The 19,789-nt window shown below is 39.4% G+C and overlaps 1 protein-coding gene across 6 annotated transcripts in view; it reads left to right on the top strand.

The window, feature by feature from the left end:
• The window catches only part of grin2bb (glutamate receptor, ionotropic, N-methyl D-aspartate 2B, genome duplicate b), a 140,883-nt gene that overhangs the window by 76,290 nt on the left and 44,804 nt on the right, over window positions 1–19,789 (top strand). For all 6 annotated transcript variants that reach the window (XM_033624417.2, XM_078164883.1, XM_078164882.1 and 3 more), the window contains 3 exons: window positions 5,856–5,999; window positions 8,138–8,408; window positions 14,309–14,501. In XM_033624417.2, the coding sequence (XP_033480308.2) occupies window positions 5,856–5,999; window positions 8,138–8,408; window positions 14,309–14,501 (608 nt within the window). The remainder of the gene's footprint in view (window positions 1–5,855; window positions 6,000–8,137; window positions 8,409–14,308; window positions 14,502–19,789) is intronic.

Below are 19,789 nucleotides of genomic sequence, written 5' to 3'. Positions count from 1 at the left end.
TTAGGGGGTTGAAGGAGAAATGGATACTGTGTGAGTGGAAAGTGAGAGGAAATGAAAAAAGCAAGATCCAGAACAGCAGAATAACTCAGTGATGAAAAAAAGGGGTGGTATCTGAAACTGGACACGTTTAAGACAGAAAAATATAAAGTCCAGCTGAGGAAAGTCAGCTCACTCAAATAAAATATAAATTTACCCAGCTGCCTTTAGTGGTATCTGACCATGCAAGTAGTTTTGTTTTGATTTGTCTAAGATTTCAGATATTTATGTCTCAGATTTCTGCTGCCACACAAATACAAGGGAGGTTGAAAGCATTGGAAAATTGCATTTAAATAATTTATCATTAACGTATCTTTCCAAAAACAATGTCCTGGTTGGCCAGGAATATCCAGAACAGAGACGTTTTCACTGAAACTACTTTGTACAGCTGCAGTCAGAATTTTAGACGCACCCAATACACACCAGACCTCCCTCAGACAATGATCAGAAACCAAAAAGCAGATCTCAACTTTATTTATTTTATAACTTGTTTTTTCACATTTTTATTTATTCAATTAACTCTTTAATTATACATAAAAGTCTATAATAAAGTCTGTCATCCTCACTGCCAGGAATACAATAAATACTGTTGGAGAAATGCTAAATGCATAAATGAATGCATAGTCATATTTTGATCGCCGGGTTCAAGCAGGAGGCAGGAGCACCATGAAGCACTGCAAAGAGCTGTCTGCTTCATTTTGGAGCCCATAAATTGGGCAATTGGTTTGTTGAGAGAGTACGTGTTGTGGCACAGAGCTGCACAGCCAGCTCACGATCTGCAGCAATAGTTTATGTGTCTGGTCTAATTTCTCCATGAGCCACACGCACATCTGGCAGGTAAACACACTTACTATCTATTACAAACAATATAAAGGATGCATTATATGATATGATTAATGATCTAATTATGATAAGTGATAAAATATACACCCCATATTTGCCAACCAAATCAAAAAACATCAAAACTGGATTTACACATTATTTTGGTTGTAATCTGTCTGTTGTGCATCTACAAGCTACAGACCTAACTACACTGCACTGGTAACAAACACTTTTTTTATAGTGTGGCCATTCATTCAGTGTTTACTCTGATAAAAACTCTAGACGCTCCAGAAGCGGACATACATGTACAGTTGTTAACCAGGAACACATAGACAGCTTTGTGTTATAAATGCATGAGGTTATTACTTACCCATGATAAAGATTAGCTCTACCTGTGATTACTAAAGAGCAGAGGAGCAGAATTGCTCTTTTAAAGAAATTGTGAACGGCCAGGCTACTGCGAGTGAGAGAACTGACGCATCAATGTGCTTTCACTTCTGCCTGCTGTCTGAACCCGGCGAAAGAATAGTGGAAACAGCTTATGAAATAACCACCATGTGTTAGTTTTTAATTGTAAATTTGAACCTCCCTCCCTAAAGTCAAACACGATGAATACATAAATAAATAAGATATTCAGGAAATTACCTTGGTGTCCTCAATTGTGGCCATTGCCTTGTGCTGAAGAAATAGTCCTTATGTTAACTATTGACAGTTCTGTTAATTATCCATTTTTTCTGAGAAGAGATGTTGCTGTTGATTTCTTTGGTATAACTTTTTAGTGCTAAGAGCATGACAAACCACCTTCACTGTAAAGAAGAGATGAGGCAGCAACTCAGAAATAGCTCAGAATCGTGGCAAATAAAACCAAACTGCAGCAAAGGTGAGCCAGTATGTTTTGTCTTTTTTATGTGAACTGACCTTTAAAGGATAAGGTTGGTGTTATTTTATATTTTTCATGCTTTCAGCAAAGCCTATGAAAAGACTAAAACCATCTCGTCCACCTGTCTAGTCTTTTCAGCTTACATACCTGGTCAGTGCAACCCATTCTCAAGCTAATATGTTCCTGCTAAAGATGCAAATCTTTTAAAATGGGTCATAAATATGTAATTTAGCTTTTAAAAGGGCTCAGCTGATATGTTTTTATTAGTCTTTGAAGGTCTGTGGCACAAAGGAATAAGCTATATCAGGCTTTGGCTAGACAATGCTTGTTAGTGGGATCAACTCATTGTTAGTTTTGATCTTTTTAAGGGATTTGTGGGCAGCAAAAAAAAAACAAAAAACAAAGATTACCCCCAGCTTCAACCTTTAAAGACAGGAAGAGGTTTGTGTGTGTGTGGTGAACAGTGGGGAGGGATAGTGAATGTGGTTATAGAAAAATGACTGGATCCACAGATAGAATAATAATGTCAGGGTAAAGTACATGTAGAACAAGTCATTTAAAAGCATGTTGAAGCTGAAATGTTAAAACAATGATGGAAGTGTGAGGTTAGAGGTGAATGCTGCATTAGCTGTCGTTCATGCCTGAGAATACCTTCATTACCTTCCTGAGAAGAGTGGAGCGTATTTACTGTCAGTGTAGGTAAAACGGCAGGTTTCAGTCTGTGTGCACACACGCACGCCCCCCCCCTCGTTTCCACTACTGCCGATCCCTCCACCATCACTTGACACGGCAACGTTATTACCTCATTACAGTGAAAAGTAGGAAACAGATCATTTCTGTCCCTGTGGGTAAAAGAAAGCAGAGGAAGGGGGAGATGGGTTCTGATGTAGAGTGGAGTCAGCACACTTAACTCGAGCAGTGCTCAGCCTCCTGTATGACTAACATGTATGACCGATTGCACACGTGGATTAATACGCCTAGTTCACGTATGTGTATGAATGCACATGCACATGAACATGAAACATAAACAGAGTGTAGCAGTGCATGCAAGTGTAAGTTGTTCTGGGGGGCACATGTAAACAGTCACTGAAGAGTGAACTTTGGCTTTCAATTTAAAATAAATGCTGAAAATAAGTGAAGTGAGATAATTGATTAAAAAACCATTTTCTGTAGTTCTTACTGATCATTCTGTGATGTGTGCAAGGTCCTTGATTTCACCTAGATTTTAATCATATTCTGTATGCACACTGAAGAGTAAGTAAACTGCAAAGATGATGGATTTGAAGGTGAGTTAGATTAGGATACTGTAGTATGAGCTGATAGACTAGCTTAGCATTATGACTAAAGGCAGGGGGAAACAGCTAGTCTGACTCTCCCCAAAGTTAAAGAATTGTGCCTACCAATACCCCTAAATCACGTTGTCTGACCAGAGGCCTGTACTACGGAGCAGGGTTTGAGGTTAGCAAGGTAACCTCAGGGTTAACTCAGGGTTTTCAGTACTACAAAGCTGGTTCAATTTTTACCAGGATAAATCACTGTGGCAACTTATTCTGAACAGCTAACCTGCTACAGAGGATTGGCTCACAGCCTGTCAGCATCCCAACCACTGATCAGTCAGATCACTGTTAAAGACTATCTAAACATGGACAAAAGTCCCGAATGACAGGTGAAAAGAGTGTATATATTTTTTAAGTCAGTAGAATCATTTTATTTTTCCAAGCTTTTCACTGGTTTTAAAATAGAGCCTCTAACAAACAGAGACATTGTTTACAACACTAAACACATAATGATGATTGTAGCTGCATTTTAATTGTGTGAAGTTTATTTTTTCCCTGGAGTGATAGCTGACAGTGTGGCTGATTGTGCACTCTGATTTCATCACTGCAACTCAGAATAACATGGGACACCTGTGTGAGGAGAGCTAAAAATAAAAAGCGTGTCTTTTATAAGAAAAATAATCTACACACTATTAATTGGCTCCCTTGATTATAAATGCAACATTACGGTCAGATAGACTCATCAGTCATTAACTACTTTTCCACTCTTCAGCAGCAGAAACAGTCTGGAATTACTTTGAGGTGTTTTTATGTGACATCTTCAGAGAGGTTTCTTCATCATCCAACTAAATAGCAAAAAACATTTATTCTACACTGAATTCATAATAACACCTACTCATATTTTGAAGCCTTTGCCTACTTTTAACATATCTAGTATTTCTACATCTTCTCATGCTGTTGTAAGATTACAGTCTTTTACATTTCAGTCTGGTGAATATGACTTTTTGCTTTCCTTAAAGCAGAAAATTCTTGTGGGTAACAAGTGTCACTGTTAAATCTCATATCATGTGAAATACTTCATTCATGCTTCTGATGATTTCACTAGTAATTAACAATGCCACCTTTTTCACATGAATGCGCCAATGACTGGAGAGGAAAACTCAGTTTTCAGAGTTGTTATACCGCTAGTGTTATACGGCCAGTGTAAGTTACGCTAGATAACAAACAGATATCCTGGGTATGTTGAACTTGCTTTATAGTACAGGCATTGTACATCAACAAAAATCTAACTATTAGTGATTTTTTACATTTAGTTTCAATTGTTGCTCTGGAGGTGGTATTATGTGTCTTTGTAGCCATTGCTAGACTCTAGGCTCTAGGGATGGTCCACCACTACTTTGGTCCAGATTGAAATATCTCAACTATGTCTATTGGATGAATTACTATTTGATTTTGTACAGGCATTCATTTTCCCCAGAGGATGAATCCTAATAACTTTTGCTTTCTCACGGCTTTTCCCCTAGCGTCACCATGAGGTTCACAATTGTGGTTTTGAGTAAAATGTCTTAGCAACTTTTGGATGGATTGCTATTACACTTGCTTCTGACATTCTTCCTCCCCAGAGGATAAATGGTAATGACTTTGGTGATCCTTTAACTTTTTATTAACATCATCATGTCAAAATGTATCCTATACTCTAGTTTTTGATCAAATACTTTGTATTTAATGCTAACATGCTAAACTAAGATGGTGAACATGGTACACCATGGCATGTTCGCATTGCCATTGTGAAGACGTTAGCACGCTGACATTATCATTTAGCTCAAAGAACTGCTGTGCCTATTTCATGGCTGTCGGCTTCTCACTTTGAAAAGAACTCGGCTTGCTGCTTGCCTGTTTCTAGTCTTTATGCTAAGCTAGGCTAACAACTTCCTGCAGCCCTGTATTTAACACCCAAACATGAGAGTGATGTCAATCTTCTCATTTGACTCATTTCTCAAGATGTTGAACTATACAGTATAAACACTTACTTGACTTCTTGAGCAATGTAAACTATGAATCACTGAAGCAGTGACCATGTTTAAGCGTGACCCAACACCTCCAGTCATCTCAGTCAACTTTCAACAATATATTTCACGCTGGACACACAGAAGAACCCAGACATGATGCTGTTCTCATTACAGCCCCTCTGCCATGTCGCCTCCAGTCACTAACACTTATGAATAATCTGTCTTGACTTCTGTGTCCCGATGAGTTGCTTGGCAGTTTTACATGGGTGACTGACCTGCCCTTGACCAATGCATGGCACTAGATTCCTGGAGTGCCAAGAGCTCTTCTTACTTCATCTCTTCTTTCTCTCTCCTTGGAAAAAAAAGAGATGTCTGTCCACACATTTGGTAACCTTCATTTAATATCGTTAAAACCTAATACCTGCCTACATTTAATACCTATTGTGCTCTCTGTAGCATATTTAATGTGCTATTATATCTTTCATAGGGGTCCTTTATAATGAATGAGTCACCTTGTCTGTGTTTGAATATTCGTACTAGTGGAAAATCCTTCTTTGACGTTGCTCAGAAGAAAAAAGTATTGGATTAAAACATCATAAATACAGTAGATGAATGAAAAACATGTCTTACTGCTGCATATTCATTCGTGCAGTTACAGAGCATACACAGATAGAACACAACTCTGAGCTATAAACAGGACTAGATTTGTTCCTGAGGCTTGCAGTAGCTGGACACGCTCCACAATCATCTGTGCCCTACCTTCCAGTTCTCTCTCATGCCACATGACTCATGACCTTGTTTGCTGATTGGCTTCCTGTCTCTGGTTTCCAGGACGACAACTCCATGTTTTTCCAGTTTGGTCCGTCCATTGAGCAGCAGGCCTCCGTCATGTTGAACATCATGGAGGAGTATGACTGGTACATCTTCTCCATAGTCACTACGTACTACCCTGGCCACCAGGACTTTGTCAACAAGGTAAATAAAGACATAAACAGACACTTTAATGAAGACATACATGTGATATACAGCATGCACTCGAAACAGTCTATAGCATATGGGCATATAGCGGTAGGTGTGTATGCACTACCTTTATACCTGATATACCACTCGACAGTAAGAATATTATCTGCTAAAATGAATGTATTCCTTTGATAAAAGCTGACTCCAGAAGCAGCAGGATACTTATTATACATCTAATGCCTGTAAACTTTTTCAACCGTGGATTCAAATGAGAGATTCACTTTCACTCTGGGTCTCAGCCACATTAGGTGTTATTACTTTTGTCTTTATGGGGACCCATTATAAGAGGCCTGACAAATACTGTAGTTTTCATATTGTTTTCTTATCCTTTGATACGATGTGTGTCTTAGCTATGTTTTTTATATATATTTTGCTATTTAGCTAGGACTATGTACAATTGATGAAATAATCCTAACAAAAAGCAACTATTTCTGAGGACACGATTGTCTGGTTTTAAGCCATAATTTCAAGCTTTTAAAAATGATAAGGTTTGGTGGAGTCTGATGTAAGTGGGTAGCGAGTTCCATTTTCTGATTGCTTTAATGGAAAAGACAGATTGGCCGAGCATGTCTTTTTGAATGCAGCCACTCAGTGAGGCTTCAGCCTCCTTATCTCCAGGGCTCAGAACAGACTCTTTAAAGGGGATAGTATGAGATCCTGAATTACTTTGAACATCAGACACACATCTGAAATGAATAAAAAGTTATTGAAAGTCAGCTAATCATATTTCTCAATAATGTTGCAGCAATGGCAGGGCCTTTCCTTTGAACAAAGTTAGAGTAACAATCTGGTTTAAAAGAAAAGGAATATATATTCATCATCTAAATGGAGGTTATGAAAGAGAGTTTAGTATCCATAGTTCATTAGCTTCATGTTGAATGTGTATAATGCATATATATCAACTGGTAAGGTTACTGTTAAACAAACTGTATATCTGCACAGTATCTGAAAATATTGTGAAAACAGACTACTCAAAGCCTTATTGAAACAAGCTGGAAGAAAAGCTTATGTTATAACCAGTATCATGAATCTCATTCTATCCTGCTGTCCTCTCTCAAGCAAGTATCAAGCACACAAAGATTCAAGGTTTCTTTTTCTTCCCTCCAATACAAAGAAATTGAGTGTTATAATGGGATATACTGCACACAAAATGCCTTGTTCTGCCTGTTACTCATTCTGTATAACACCTGTTGAATATCCATTACTGTGTCACCCTGACACACAAAACAAAAAACAAAACTAAAGACCGTCTTGCGATGGGATCACAATAGCCACAACTTCAAATTGGTGTGTTTGGTGCAATGAAACACATGACATGAGAGCAGTGAGTTTGGCATAACAGGTGAACTGTGCCAGATTTTTTCAGTATGCCCTAGATTGCACTGGATCAGTAGACAGGAATAATTAATTGAAACTTGGATACAGCAATCAGCAACTTAAAATGAATATGGGTTAAGGGCGTAAAGCAACACCCTTGCTTGGACCACACCCATCTTCGAACTCAGCTTTCATTGTAATCCAAACTACACGCCTGTCAAGTTTAGTGAGTGCATCTTGCACTCTTGTAAAGCTATCGTGTTTACAAAATCTGTCCAAAACCTGGCTCAAAACAGTTTCTGTGGTACTTCCCGCTTCAACACGTGTCTTCAGGACCATATTTTGCCATGATGACCCACACACACACACACACACACACACACACACACACAGACTTACAAGGTGAAAACAATACCAGCCCCACTGTTACAGCTAGTTAATATTTATTTCATCTAAATCCCATTTATATGTTAGGGATCACAATCCTAAAAATCACATATTGCTATCTGCATGACAGTTTTGTCAGTGGGTATGAGGATATAGCTTTTAGATTTGGGAAAAGAGATTACCTAACCTCGCTCTTGCTACATTTTTTTTTCTTAAATCGACCGCTGTGTCCTACTCCCAAGAGATGTGTTAATACAGAACAGCTTTGCAATCTGGGAGCTGGAGGAGGACACATCTCAGTCAGTTTTGTTCCAGTATCTCTTCTGAACAACTTCACTGTATGTGTGCAGCCTACACTTTTTTAAACCACGTCTCCCTTTCCTATCCAGGTCCGCAGTACCATCGATAACAGCTTCGTGGGCTGGGAGCTAGAAGAAGTCTTCCTACTGGACATGTCAGTGGACGATGGAGACTCCAAGATTCAGAACCAGCTAAAGAAATTGCAAAGCCCTGTTATTCTGCTCTACTGCACTAAAGAGGAGGCGACCACTATCTTCGAGGTGGCCCATTCTGTGGGCCTCACAGGTTATGGCTTCACCTGGATCGTGCCCTCGCTGGTGGCTGGAGATGCAGACCACGTTCCCTCAGTCTTCCCTACAGGTACACCCAAACACCACAGGCTGGTTTCACAAAAACAGACTTTGACTTAAATCTAACTGCTAGTCAGACTTAAAATAGACATCTAAATTCATCCATTGCACAAAGCAGTTTAGTTCTTGACTATCTTAAAGGGGATCTGTCATGCTATTCCTTATTTTCTCTCATATACACTGTGTCACAATGTCAGATGTTCATATTAACCTTGGCCAAAGTGTCAAATAATTAGGTACGTATATATCAGTAATCCCTGTGGGCAAAAACCTTAGTTTAGACAGTCTGAATGCTCTGTTTCTAACGTTTTTTATACTATCGAGACAAGCTGATGTCAGCTTGTCAACAGTTTCTTTATATGTTCTTCTCCACCAGGGACGCTACTGCAAGTGTTTACATTACGTAGCCTACACTGCTACATGAAGCTACATGCTAACATCAGTGAAACCTGTAATCTTGGTGGCCAATGTTACTGATTTTTCTCTAATTTTAAATCGTATTCCTGCTGGAGCATGTTGGGTTGTGAAGATTCTGGTTCTGAAGCTTTTATTAGTGATTTTTCAGAGTAGAAAGTGCCACAGTTCTCTGTCACAGTCTTTCCCCAGCTGCAATGATGGTGCAGGAAAGCCGCCAAGAGCACGGAAGACCCAGAAATGCTGATTAATTAGAGCAGACTGGGCCTTTTCGGGAGGGGAGGCTTATGGGTGAAAACATAGCATTTCAGACAGAGGGTGAATACAGGTGTCCTAAAACAGACAGTATGAAGAAGATGAAGTGTTTTTTTGAACATTAAAGCACGTGGACATATTCTAGTAAAAACCCAAAATACAAGTGCAAACCAAAAAACGTTATCATAATAGCTCCCCTTTCACTAGGACATCTGTCAGAGTCAGAATAGTTTCCAAATTTTACTGCAGTCTCTAAAAACTATTTTCCTCCTTTACTGCTCACTCCACAACATTGTTAGCAAACCACAAATTATGAACCACATGATAATGTTTTTTTTCCCCATGTTTTGCTACTAGGCAGCAGGTTGTTACGATGGAAACATGGCTCTTAGTCCACAGTTAGCCTGGGGTAGGGTTGCTAACTTTTTGTTTTAGAATAAGAAAAAACTGTCCAGAATAATCTAACAGCGGCATTAAGACTGGTCTGACACTTGACACCAGTCAAAAATATGTTTGTGAAACTGGCCCCAGATCAGACAGGGTTTGAACGGAGATCTCATATGCTATAAGTATCATACCATTGGTGACTGAAAAAAATGTAGCTAATTAAGGCTTTGCAGAAAAAGATCATTAAGTGCCATGTGACAAATTTTAAACATTAAGTCACCCTTGCCAAATTAATTATGATGCTTTATTTGTAATCACAGCTTAAACAAATAACACCAAACGACCCCTCTCTCTCTCTCTTCCCCCTTCAATCACTGGTATTATTAGCTGATTTCAAAATTGAGACCACTTGACTAGACTGGAGAGTGATTTTTCCAGGGGTCGTTCATAAACATACCCTCACAGCTTTAGTGGCCTGATTTGGAGTGATTAGATCTGGTGCGCTGTTATAGTTGCAGTTATATAGTATAGCTTTTAATAAAGTGCATCTTTGGATCCCTCTTGATGCTTTCTGCAATCAAGCATCTTCTTTTAACTGTAAAACAATCCAAATAGTTCCCTTCAAATTGAAAAGTGAAAGTGAGGCTTACAGGAAACCAATCTAAATGTAGATGGTGCTATTACATTGGGCAATCAACATTTACATCATAATGATAAGTTTAAAACAAAACTTTTCTATTTTCACTTCAGTAGTTTATGGATGTTGGGACGCCCCTGTAACTGAGGCTGGGCACAAAATTCACCGAGCCCAGTGTGACTCCAGCTGGGGACCTTCATCACATTTGATTCCCTATCTCTTTCCCCTAATATCATCTCATGTCTCTGCTGTTCTTTCTCAAGTAAACGGCATGTAATGACATTATAAAATGTAGTGTTTCTGCTATCAGTTACATAAATGTAGTCACTTTGGACTGTCAACTCAATATTTTGCCACAGCAGTGTATAACATAACATAACATAACATAACATAACAGTTATCTCTATATGCACCCAGGTGAGAGTAGTCATACTGCAGTTATTTAAACCCATCCCTACGAAGTGTTGTTATTAGGGCGGTCAAACAAGTTATTTTTGTTAGTAATTGTATGCATAGCAGCAGCGACTCCCTGGTACCGCAGTGAGGTAAAATAAGTTACCACTGCGGTTTTGAATGGCATCTTTCATTTTAAAAAACCTCACAGTAGGTTCAGTTGTCACCTTGTGTCAAACAGAATTAAGATATCACTGAAGTACTTTGAGTTTGAGCTACTACGTATAATCTGAGCATACAGGTGAAGCTGATCAGACTGATGTCAGCGATAACCACAATGCCAAAACTGGCAAAGCACTATTTTGTGGGTATAGTGTGGGAATTAGGGGGTTAGGGTGAACACTGACTGCAGACCTGCATTTTAAGACCTGTTTGTTATTTATCCCGGCTTCATATGAGTAGAGGAGAATGCTGCTAGACTAATTTATACAATGTAAAATACAATAGACTTGTGCTAATAACGTTAGCATGTTGTATTTGTGGGGAAAAACGGTTTTGTCTGTAAATCGTGCGAGTTATAATGAAGCCAATTTGTATAGTTGAATTGTGGCTATCAAGCCATGTTTTATAATGTTTAAGGTGTATTTTGAATCAGTCAGACTTTGCAGCACTTCACAGAAACCCCACTGCCAGCCGGGACTTTGGAGGTGTAACTGCAGAGTGACACAGACACACTACTGCACAAGTATATTATGTATTAAGGGAGCATCATTAGGTTTGCACATTGAACCTAGTCATATGCCTTACCGTCATGGGGAACAATAGTTTAATGCATACAGGACCTGTATGAATCAGAAAAAGCAACTAAACTGAACCTCCTGAAAAGTGCAAATGCTGTTGCATTACCTGAGGATCATTGGATGTTAGTGAGTAATCAAAATGATATGGGAGTCACTCCACTTTCTCAAAAAAAAAAAAAAAAAAAAAAAAAACCCACAAAAATAAACAACACTGTTTTTCACAAAATAAGCACTTTGAAGTTGTTTACATAAAACCAGAAGTCAAGATCATAAAGTAAATTTCTTTGCATTTATTTGATTCCCAATCAAGACACTCTGGTAAAAACAGCTTTACCTTGTTAATATGGACTTCAAAATTGTTTTGAAATGCAAAATAATGGATTTTAAACATACGATTAAAAATGCCATCAGTCGCGATTAACTATTGAAATTCAGTGATTAAGCATGATTAGAAGATTAATCTTTTGACAGCCCTAGTTATTATGGATCCCACTGTGTGCATTGATTTTCTAGTACTCCTCATGTTGATGCGTCATGGTCAAATGGCGGTTAGGATAAGGGCAAAGAGGTCATGGTTAGGGCTACTACTAGCCAATGTCAAATATTCTCTGAGATTAAAGTGGTAGATTTACGTGAAAAAACTCACAAATGTACTGACAGAAAGGCAGGTGACGTAGTGTGAAGAGCAACACAGTCCATGGATTGAGCAAGACATGGTGGATGAATGGGTCAAGCACAGGACTTTCACTTAGAATGAGGTTTGAGTCCTGTGTGAGTCAACACTGGTTTATTATTTTAAGACTTAGTTGAATTATTATTTTCTGTTAAGGATGTATAAAGCTGTTTAATGCACACTGTGCACATGAACTTAAGCAGAATAGCTCTATAGACCCACTGTAGTTGACATCATATTTTGGTTTTGCAAGGATGCCAAGGAATATACAGTTGGGTGTAATTAGCCACATTTGCTATTTACATTCCAGCTGCAAATAGCACTGTTGCCTATGGACATCTGAGTGCTAACAGCATCTGCCTTTTAAATACAGGGGGGGTAAAGGCGCTGGTATCAGAGTGGTACTTGGTGTCAGCAGGTTCAAGTTCAACGTTATTATCTTGAAGATGTAATTTACATACATGTCTGTTAACATGAGGTTGAACAATGCTGATCGAGCCTGTGACCCAGTGATGTATTTGCAGTATTAGGAACTGGTTGTCTGTGGCGACATTCCCAGGAAAAATGACAAGCCGGATACAGTCATTAATAATCAGTCCTCTCTCTCTCTCACACACACACACACACACACACACGCACACACACACACACACACACTGTCTATGCTGTGGTAACCCTTTCATCTTGCCAGCTGCAGGGCTCATAAAACGAGCTGATTTGAATAAATTCACCAGCCTGGTCTCAAGCCTTAAAGTCTGCCAACTAACACAATGCAATTACTACTAATCGCTATAGGAGCCACCAAAGGAAGTGAAACAGAGATCCTTGTGATTGCAACTTAACATATCGGAATCGGTATCAGGAGAGGACAAAGTTGGATCAGTGCATCCCTAGTTAAAATGTGGCACATCCCGAATCACAATGTTTTTGGAAGCATTGGGGAATACCGTAGCCTTGATTGCGCAATAAGACGACCTGTAAACATATCAGTGTATTATATTGTTGATTTATATGAGTATAATTTTTAAGTACTTCGAATTTCAGCATATGCAGTATGGCCAACTTTCCCACCTTTGCTTGATGTAATTTACTGACCTCAGTGAATGTGTAGACAGGGAATCAGAGGTCAGACGTTTAAATCAGAGGGGCCAGATTTAAACACATTTAAGCAACTCCTTTGCTGTATTGTTGAAGAGCAAAACACTGAACTCTGTATAACATTATTCTGTGGTAAGTTTTCAAAAAGCTTTCTATTAAAATGTGTGCACAAGTGACAGATGGGCTTGTTTGCATATATGCAAATATTCTCCTTGTGTGTTTGCACTACGCTGTTCCAGTCAGTGGTAGGGTGCATACTGAATTCTGTTAACCTCAGGTAAGTGAGGTTATAAATAGTTTGTTAGTTCATCGTATCTGTTCATTTTACATCGATTTATTGTGCAATATCTCACAAAAATATGAGATAGATGTGGACTGACAAGCTTTATTTTTAATATTGTGGCCATCACTGCTAATAATAGTCTGAGCTTTGGCCTCACTGGAGTTCATCATTAAGAGAATTCCCAGTGATGTTGTTTTGAAAATATCTCTCTAGGGAATCGGGTCAGGCAGCAGAGAGACCCGTTTGTCATTTTGCAGTGGCTCTCCCATGCACCCCTTCCCTCACAAGTCATGTTTATTTGAAGGATCTAGGCTACTCCTGTAGTTTCATGTTTTAACATGTATGTGAAACCAATAGGTCCACCAAGGCTGCCTAAAAATGCAGGTTTGCCTTTTTCCATTAGATTTACTGTGCAGGTTTGAAATGTGAACACATAATCCAAACCAGCCATGGAAAATGACCTGAAAACACGGTTGTTTATGGGTGCAAGAAATGAATGCTGACGTCTGATAGCCAGCAGTTCCTCATGCTTGAAAAGCCAAGCATGACAAAATGAGCTGAAAGATGACCATGGTCTCGACTGACGCTCATTCAGTTTTTTTTTTTTTTTTTTTTTTCACGTGATTTTAACCTATGTCAGCATTTGTATTTTGAAAATAGCAAAGTAAATAGCTCCACTCTGGCTTGGACCAAATTAAGATGTAGGTGTGATTGCCACTGTTTTTCCACTTTTCAGCCCCCTTTAAAATGCTTTTATTTTTGTATTTCCTTTCCCCCTCTGGCTATTTTTCATTGCACTCTGCCTTTTCCTGCCTATTTGTATCCTCCCTCTCTGTCTCACACCATTCTGTCTCTCTCCCCCCTTCTTTTTCATCTTTCTCCATATTTCTTTCTACACCTTCTTTTTCCTCCCACTTTCCATGTATGCCTTTCTCTCACCTCACACCATCTCTCTTTCTTTCTTTCCCAGGGCTTATCTCTGTATCATATGACGAATGGGACTACAACATCGAGGCCAGGGTACGTGATGCAGTGGCTGTCATTGCCACAGCGACCTCCACCATGATACTGGATCGGGGGCCACACACCTTACTGAAGTCAAGCTGCCTCGGGACACCTGACAAAAAGAGTTCCAACACTGGCCACTCCAAGGAAATACTAAAGTGAGTCAAAGCTAGGGGGATGGGTGGTCAGGGGAAAGCAGGGCATAGGGGCTGTGATAGACAAATATAAATAATAGGAGGAATGTAGACTGAAAATGTGTGAGTAAAATGGTGCCCCTTAACAGTGTTTGTCCAGTCATAGTTTACCAACTGTAACCAGCCAAGGCAGGCCTGTCACACTTTGGATTTCTCTACATGCTGAAGAACTGCACTCAAGTAAAAGGGATTATCAAGTGTTTGGGGGGTTCTGCCTTTTTTAGCATTTACAAAACTGAAACCACAAGAGCAAATTCATAAGGAATGGATTAAACTGTGGGTTTATCTGCTCTGATGTAAGTTGCTATGTTAGCATGCCCAGCTAACTAGATTTCTACCTTCACTAGTAACCTAGCATTATTTCAACCCAGTCTCAACGCTCAGGCAGTGGCCCTTGGCATCTGTGTCCGTGCTGCTGTGGCCGTGCTGCCTGCTCTCTCAAGTTTTACACCAAGCTCGGCTCCTTTCAAAGACTCCTTGCGAAGCACTCCTCCGGGGTTTTTTCAGACCTAATTGTATTGCGGAGTTTTGCACAGCGGCGACCGGATCTTTGCTCTCAAACCACAAAAAAAATGTGATGGCACAACAGTCTCCTTCAGTACATTATTCTATGCTTTCTTTTGATTTTCACATTGGCTAGTCATCCTGTTTAATTTGTCTTCTGATCGGAACCGTTGAAACAAGTTGTAGGAAGCAGACACTCTGTGCTGCAATAAAATGGTTAATCAGCAGTGCCGTGCACTGTAGAGCCGATAGGCTGCTGTTTCTGCCGGCCTGAATAGAATATAATGTCTACTGTTGTGCACAGCCTTTATAGACTGAGCTGAGTAGTGATGCATGGGTCGACCCATAACCCATGGGACCCGCAAATGGACCTGTGGGTCGGGCAGCAGAGATCGTCTGTTAAATCGGTCTGTAAATGATATTTTGACATTATTATTATAATCTATTAATCTATAATCTATTACTGTCATGGCATCCGAAGGTACTGATGCGTTGAGCAGGTGACAGTCCACGGTCGTTTTCAAAACACACTTGTGTCACGCACTCCAAAAGAAACTTGTTGAAACTTTAAACAATAATTTATTGTACAAAGCGGGGGAAACAAACGTTGACAAAAACGGTTCCATAATTCATATTAAATTCAAAAGATAACAAAAAAACTGCTACAAGTTAGAGGGAATAGTGATAAAGTGGTAAAACTTGGCATTGATCCACAGCCTCAGACAGATGCGCTCAAGCGTGCCGTGCGCACAAGCTCTGTTGGTAGGCGATACTGTATTTTCACATTTTTAACGATGCAATTTAAAAGTTTTGATTTTTATTGATAACCTACATTTACCCACAACAAAAAGACTACATTTAGCACCAAAAAATATGTAAAAAATAAAATAATAAGTAAATAAAAAACGAATACCTAACCATAGAAAGGAATATTCGAATATCCGAATATTTGGGTACAGCCCTAGTGTTTAAACAGACAACAGCACTGCATCAAAACACGCAGCTACCTCATTTATTTGAATAACAGCTGGCTCTGACCTGCAATACATGAACGGTACTACTCCTTCTTATAGGCTGATGGCAATGCTGCTGTAGTTTGAGTCTCAGATCTTTTAGTATGGTATCATGTATGTAGCCATCATGTGATATTTATGACCCTTTTACAGGGTTCTCATTTGAAACAAAACATTAAAACAATCAGCTGTAAACGATGGGGTTTATGTGTTAGCATTAGCTTACACAAGCTAACCACCGCTGCTAGAGACAGTTGTCATTTGAGCTGCCAAAATCCAGAGAAGCTGCTCTTGTTTACTACAAAGAACCCATTGTTTCAATAATTACTGGGAATTTTGATGGTAAGTCTGCCATCGTTATCATTGTGCACTGCTTATGTGGCATGCGAGAACGAATAGCTTGACAGATGTAGCAACAGTCATTAAGTGGAGTTAGGCTTTGTGAAGGGTCATTTGAGTAAAAGTCCGAGGGTTTGGCTGCCAATTCTGCCTCAAAATGAACAGATTTGCTTTTACATCACATTTTCAGCAATGATCATTTGTCTTTGGGAGCTGTAACTTCAAATAAACAATCTGTGCTTCTGATTAAATATTGTTTTGAGTTTGAGTCCAGGTCCAGAAAAGACAATCTTCCCTCACTGAAAAAAAACATGGCAAATGAAAACTCAATGAGCCCTGTTCACCTAGTTTTATAAGCTTTGAAATTAATTTTATACAGAAAATGAGCATGAGTGTCATGCACAACGCAAAAAGATGGGCTGAACAAAAGCAGATGAAACCTTTGTTTTAATTCATATGAGTCAGAGCCAAAGAAACGGGCTGGTAAAATAATAGTGGGAAAAAAGTGTAGCTTGGTTTTAGATGCTGATGCACAGTTGTAAATATGACAATAAATCCAGAAATGCGTGACCACACACGTTGTACAACCAGTGTTGGGTAAGGGTTACTTTAAAAGTAATCAAAGTATGTTACTGCTTTACTTTTTTAAAAAAGTAACCAGTTACTTTACTGCGTTACTCCCTGAGTAAAGTAACTCAATTACTTTAAAAGTACTTCCAACTTTACTCCCTGAGAAAAGTAACTCAAGCACTTTTAAAGTACTTTTGAGTATTCTACATTTCCTATTGGGCAATGGACCACAGGGCGCTCAGCCTACATTTTTTGTCTCCAAAATTAAAGTTATGGACCACTTGCCCTTCACTGAGATCCAATTCTCCCATCACAGCCGTCACTTTGACCAGTAGAAACACAGAACGATCTGCTGCCGTAGACAACTGTATGACAACAACACCCCAGCGTTTTTAATATTTCCTCTAGGGATGTTACCACACAGAGTAAAAGAGGGAAATGATGGTGTGAAACAGCAGAGGCACTTTGTCAACCCGCTGAGTTAACGTTACTGTCATTAGCATCAAGCTAGCAAACAATGTTACATCCTCACGGTCGGACATAAAGTAATAACATTAACAAATAGCGGCGGGGCTTTTACTCACCACAACTGCAGAGGCTCCCAGCTTCATTTGAAACAGACTACATTGTAGACGGTCCATTATTTATTAATCCCTCTGTGTGTTTATATATTTACTTTTTATCCGCTCCGTTGTCTTTGTAAAGTTACCATATCGCACCGTCATTTCAAACTCAACACTTGTTTCAAATTAAAAGCCCCTTATAACCTCGGCTAGAGAATCCCTCCATTTTCTAAATAGGCTTTTATTCTGAAACATTTGTCAGAACGTCCTGTGGAAGATACAGTAGCTTGACAGTTTACTTATGGCACTTCAAATGCAGCTCCTGCCATCTGCTGACGCTTTTAGGTGACTACAACAACATATCGGCTGGCACATGAACAGACACAAATAATAGTCAAAGTAATAAAAACAGGACAAGAATAACCCGATGACATCACACACGCCGTGAAAGACGACCGGGATAATTGGTGAGTACCAGCGTGTAGCGTGTACCAGGCATAATGCAAGTCCTGTGTCTGAAATATATCTGTCAGCGAGTCCTACTCCACCTATTTAGACTCCACCTTAGACAATGGCAGCATTTCTCCGACCACGTAGCGAGCCACAAGCACCGTGGCTTCTTTCGGACTAATAGGTTTAACGTTATCTCCGTTATTAGAACCAAACGACAGCCGTTGCTGTTTCGGAGCTGAAGGACCAGCGTTCTAAAAGTAACGGAAGTAACTGATGTCTTGTTTGAAATTGTACTCAAGTATTTGATTACTCAAACAGCAAACTAACGCTTAGGTTACTCATTACTGCAAAAAGTAATCAAAGTACTCTAACGCGTTACTTTGTAAAGATGTGTTCACACCGGACCAGGTTTTTTTTTCGCTAGCGACGAGTTTACATACAAAGTCAATGCAAACGGGCGATTGAGCGTATATTCGCCCGGGAGAAAAATCGCTCGGGCTCCGAGCGACAGCAACAGAGCAACAGAGCGAGTTTTCGCTCATCGCTTGAGATGGCGCTGGATGGCGCGGTCACTGTTGAGATTACATTCGTTTTTTATTATTAACAAAATGTTTTTTTAGTGACCGTGTGAATGGTTTTGTTTTCAAATAAATATTTGGAAACGACAATGTATGCTTTGGTGTACTTTTACAGAGTTTTGCAATATGTATACCTGCATGTATCAAAATGTATAATTTTCAGCTGCTGCCGCGGTCAGAGTTATAAATGCTCAAACAGATGTATTGTCTCTGTGTGTTTCATCTATTGTTACTTTTAATTTGCAGCTATACTTTTAATGAAGCTGACATGTCATGACAGTCAAGCACCCCCCCCCCCCCCCCCCCCCAAATACCCTGATTGCTTCAATGACGTCATCAAAGCGAAAAAGCAAGTCTGTTGATTTCTGCCACATTGACTAGCGGTTGCAACTGAGCGATGAAGCGATATCAAAGGGGCGAACCGAGCGACAGCGAAAAAAAAAACAGGTCCGGTGTGTACACACCTTAAGGCGTTATACCCAACTTTGTGTACAACATGGACTACAAATACACACAGAAATGCAGACACGTTCCCTGAGGAGAGTCAGAATTAGTTTAATTAGCCAATAAAAACTTATAACACAAGATGAACAGAGACATTAGCTCTTAGACTTATAACAGCGCCTTGTATTATCTTTAACTTAACCCACAGCCATCTTTAAAGGAAAACATCCTTCTTCTCCTCTTCCTCTGAACCTCCTTGTTTTTGCTTTTTGGCAGATTATAGAACAAGCAGGAGCACTGGTATTCAATAATTAATCCCCATTTAACTTCATAGGGCATGCTTTTACAGTTCACATTGATCAGAGATTCCACAGCTAATTGAATGCTTGAGGACAACCGGATTAATGAAAAAAGAGCCAGAGAACAAGAGTGGGGTTATTGCTAGCACACAGAAACACATAAGCAAACACACACGCACACATATGTGTTGTTTTAGCATGACATTTAACTGCTCTTTTAGGCTTGATCTAGTAAAAGCTTAGCATTACTGATGTTGTTCCTTATTAGATGTATTTCAGCCTTAAAAAACTATGCGCCTGCCTGCCTTTCATCCCTTGTTTTCCCAATATTTAACATTTTCTCTGTTTTTGTTTGGGTTTTTTTTCACTGTCAGTTTGAATTTGAGGAATGTAGAGAACTAGGGAAACATTATGCAACCTCCCTTGCCACTGCTGCATTAATCTTCAGGTTGAGGTTGATGTATTGCTGTAAATTTTGCTCTTGTCTTT

The sequence above is a fragment of the Epinephelus lanceolatus genome, chromosome 3, assembly GCF_041903045.1.
Source record: "Epinephelus lanceolatus isolate andai-2023 chromosome 3, ASM4190304v1, whole genome shotgun sequence".
Taxonomy (NCBI): domain Eukaryota; kingdom Metazoa; phylum Chordata; class Actinopteri; order Perciformes; family Serranidae; genus Epinephelus; species Epinephelus lanceolatus.
The sequence above is the reverse complement of the archived record's forward strand: the minus strand, read 5'-3'. Positions and strand labels throughout refer to the sequence as shown.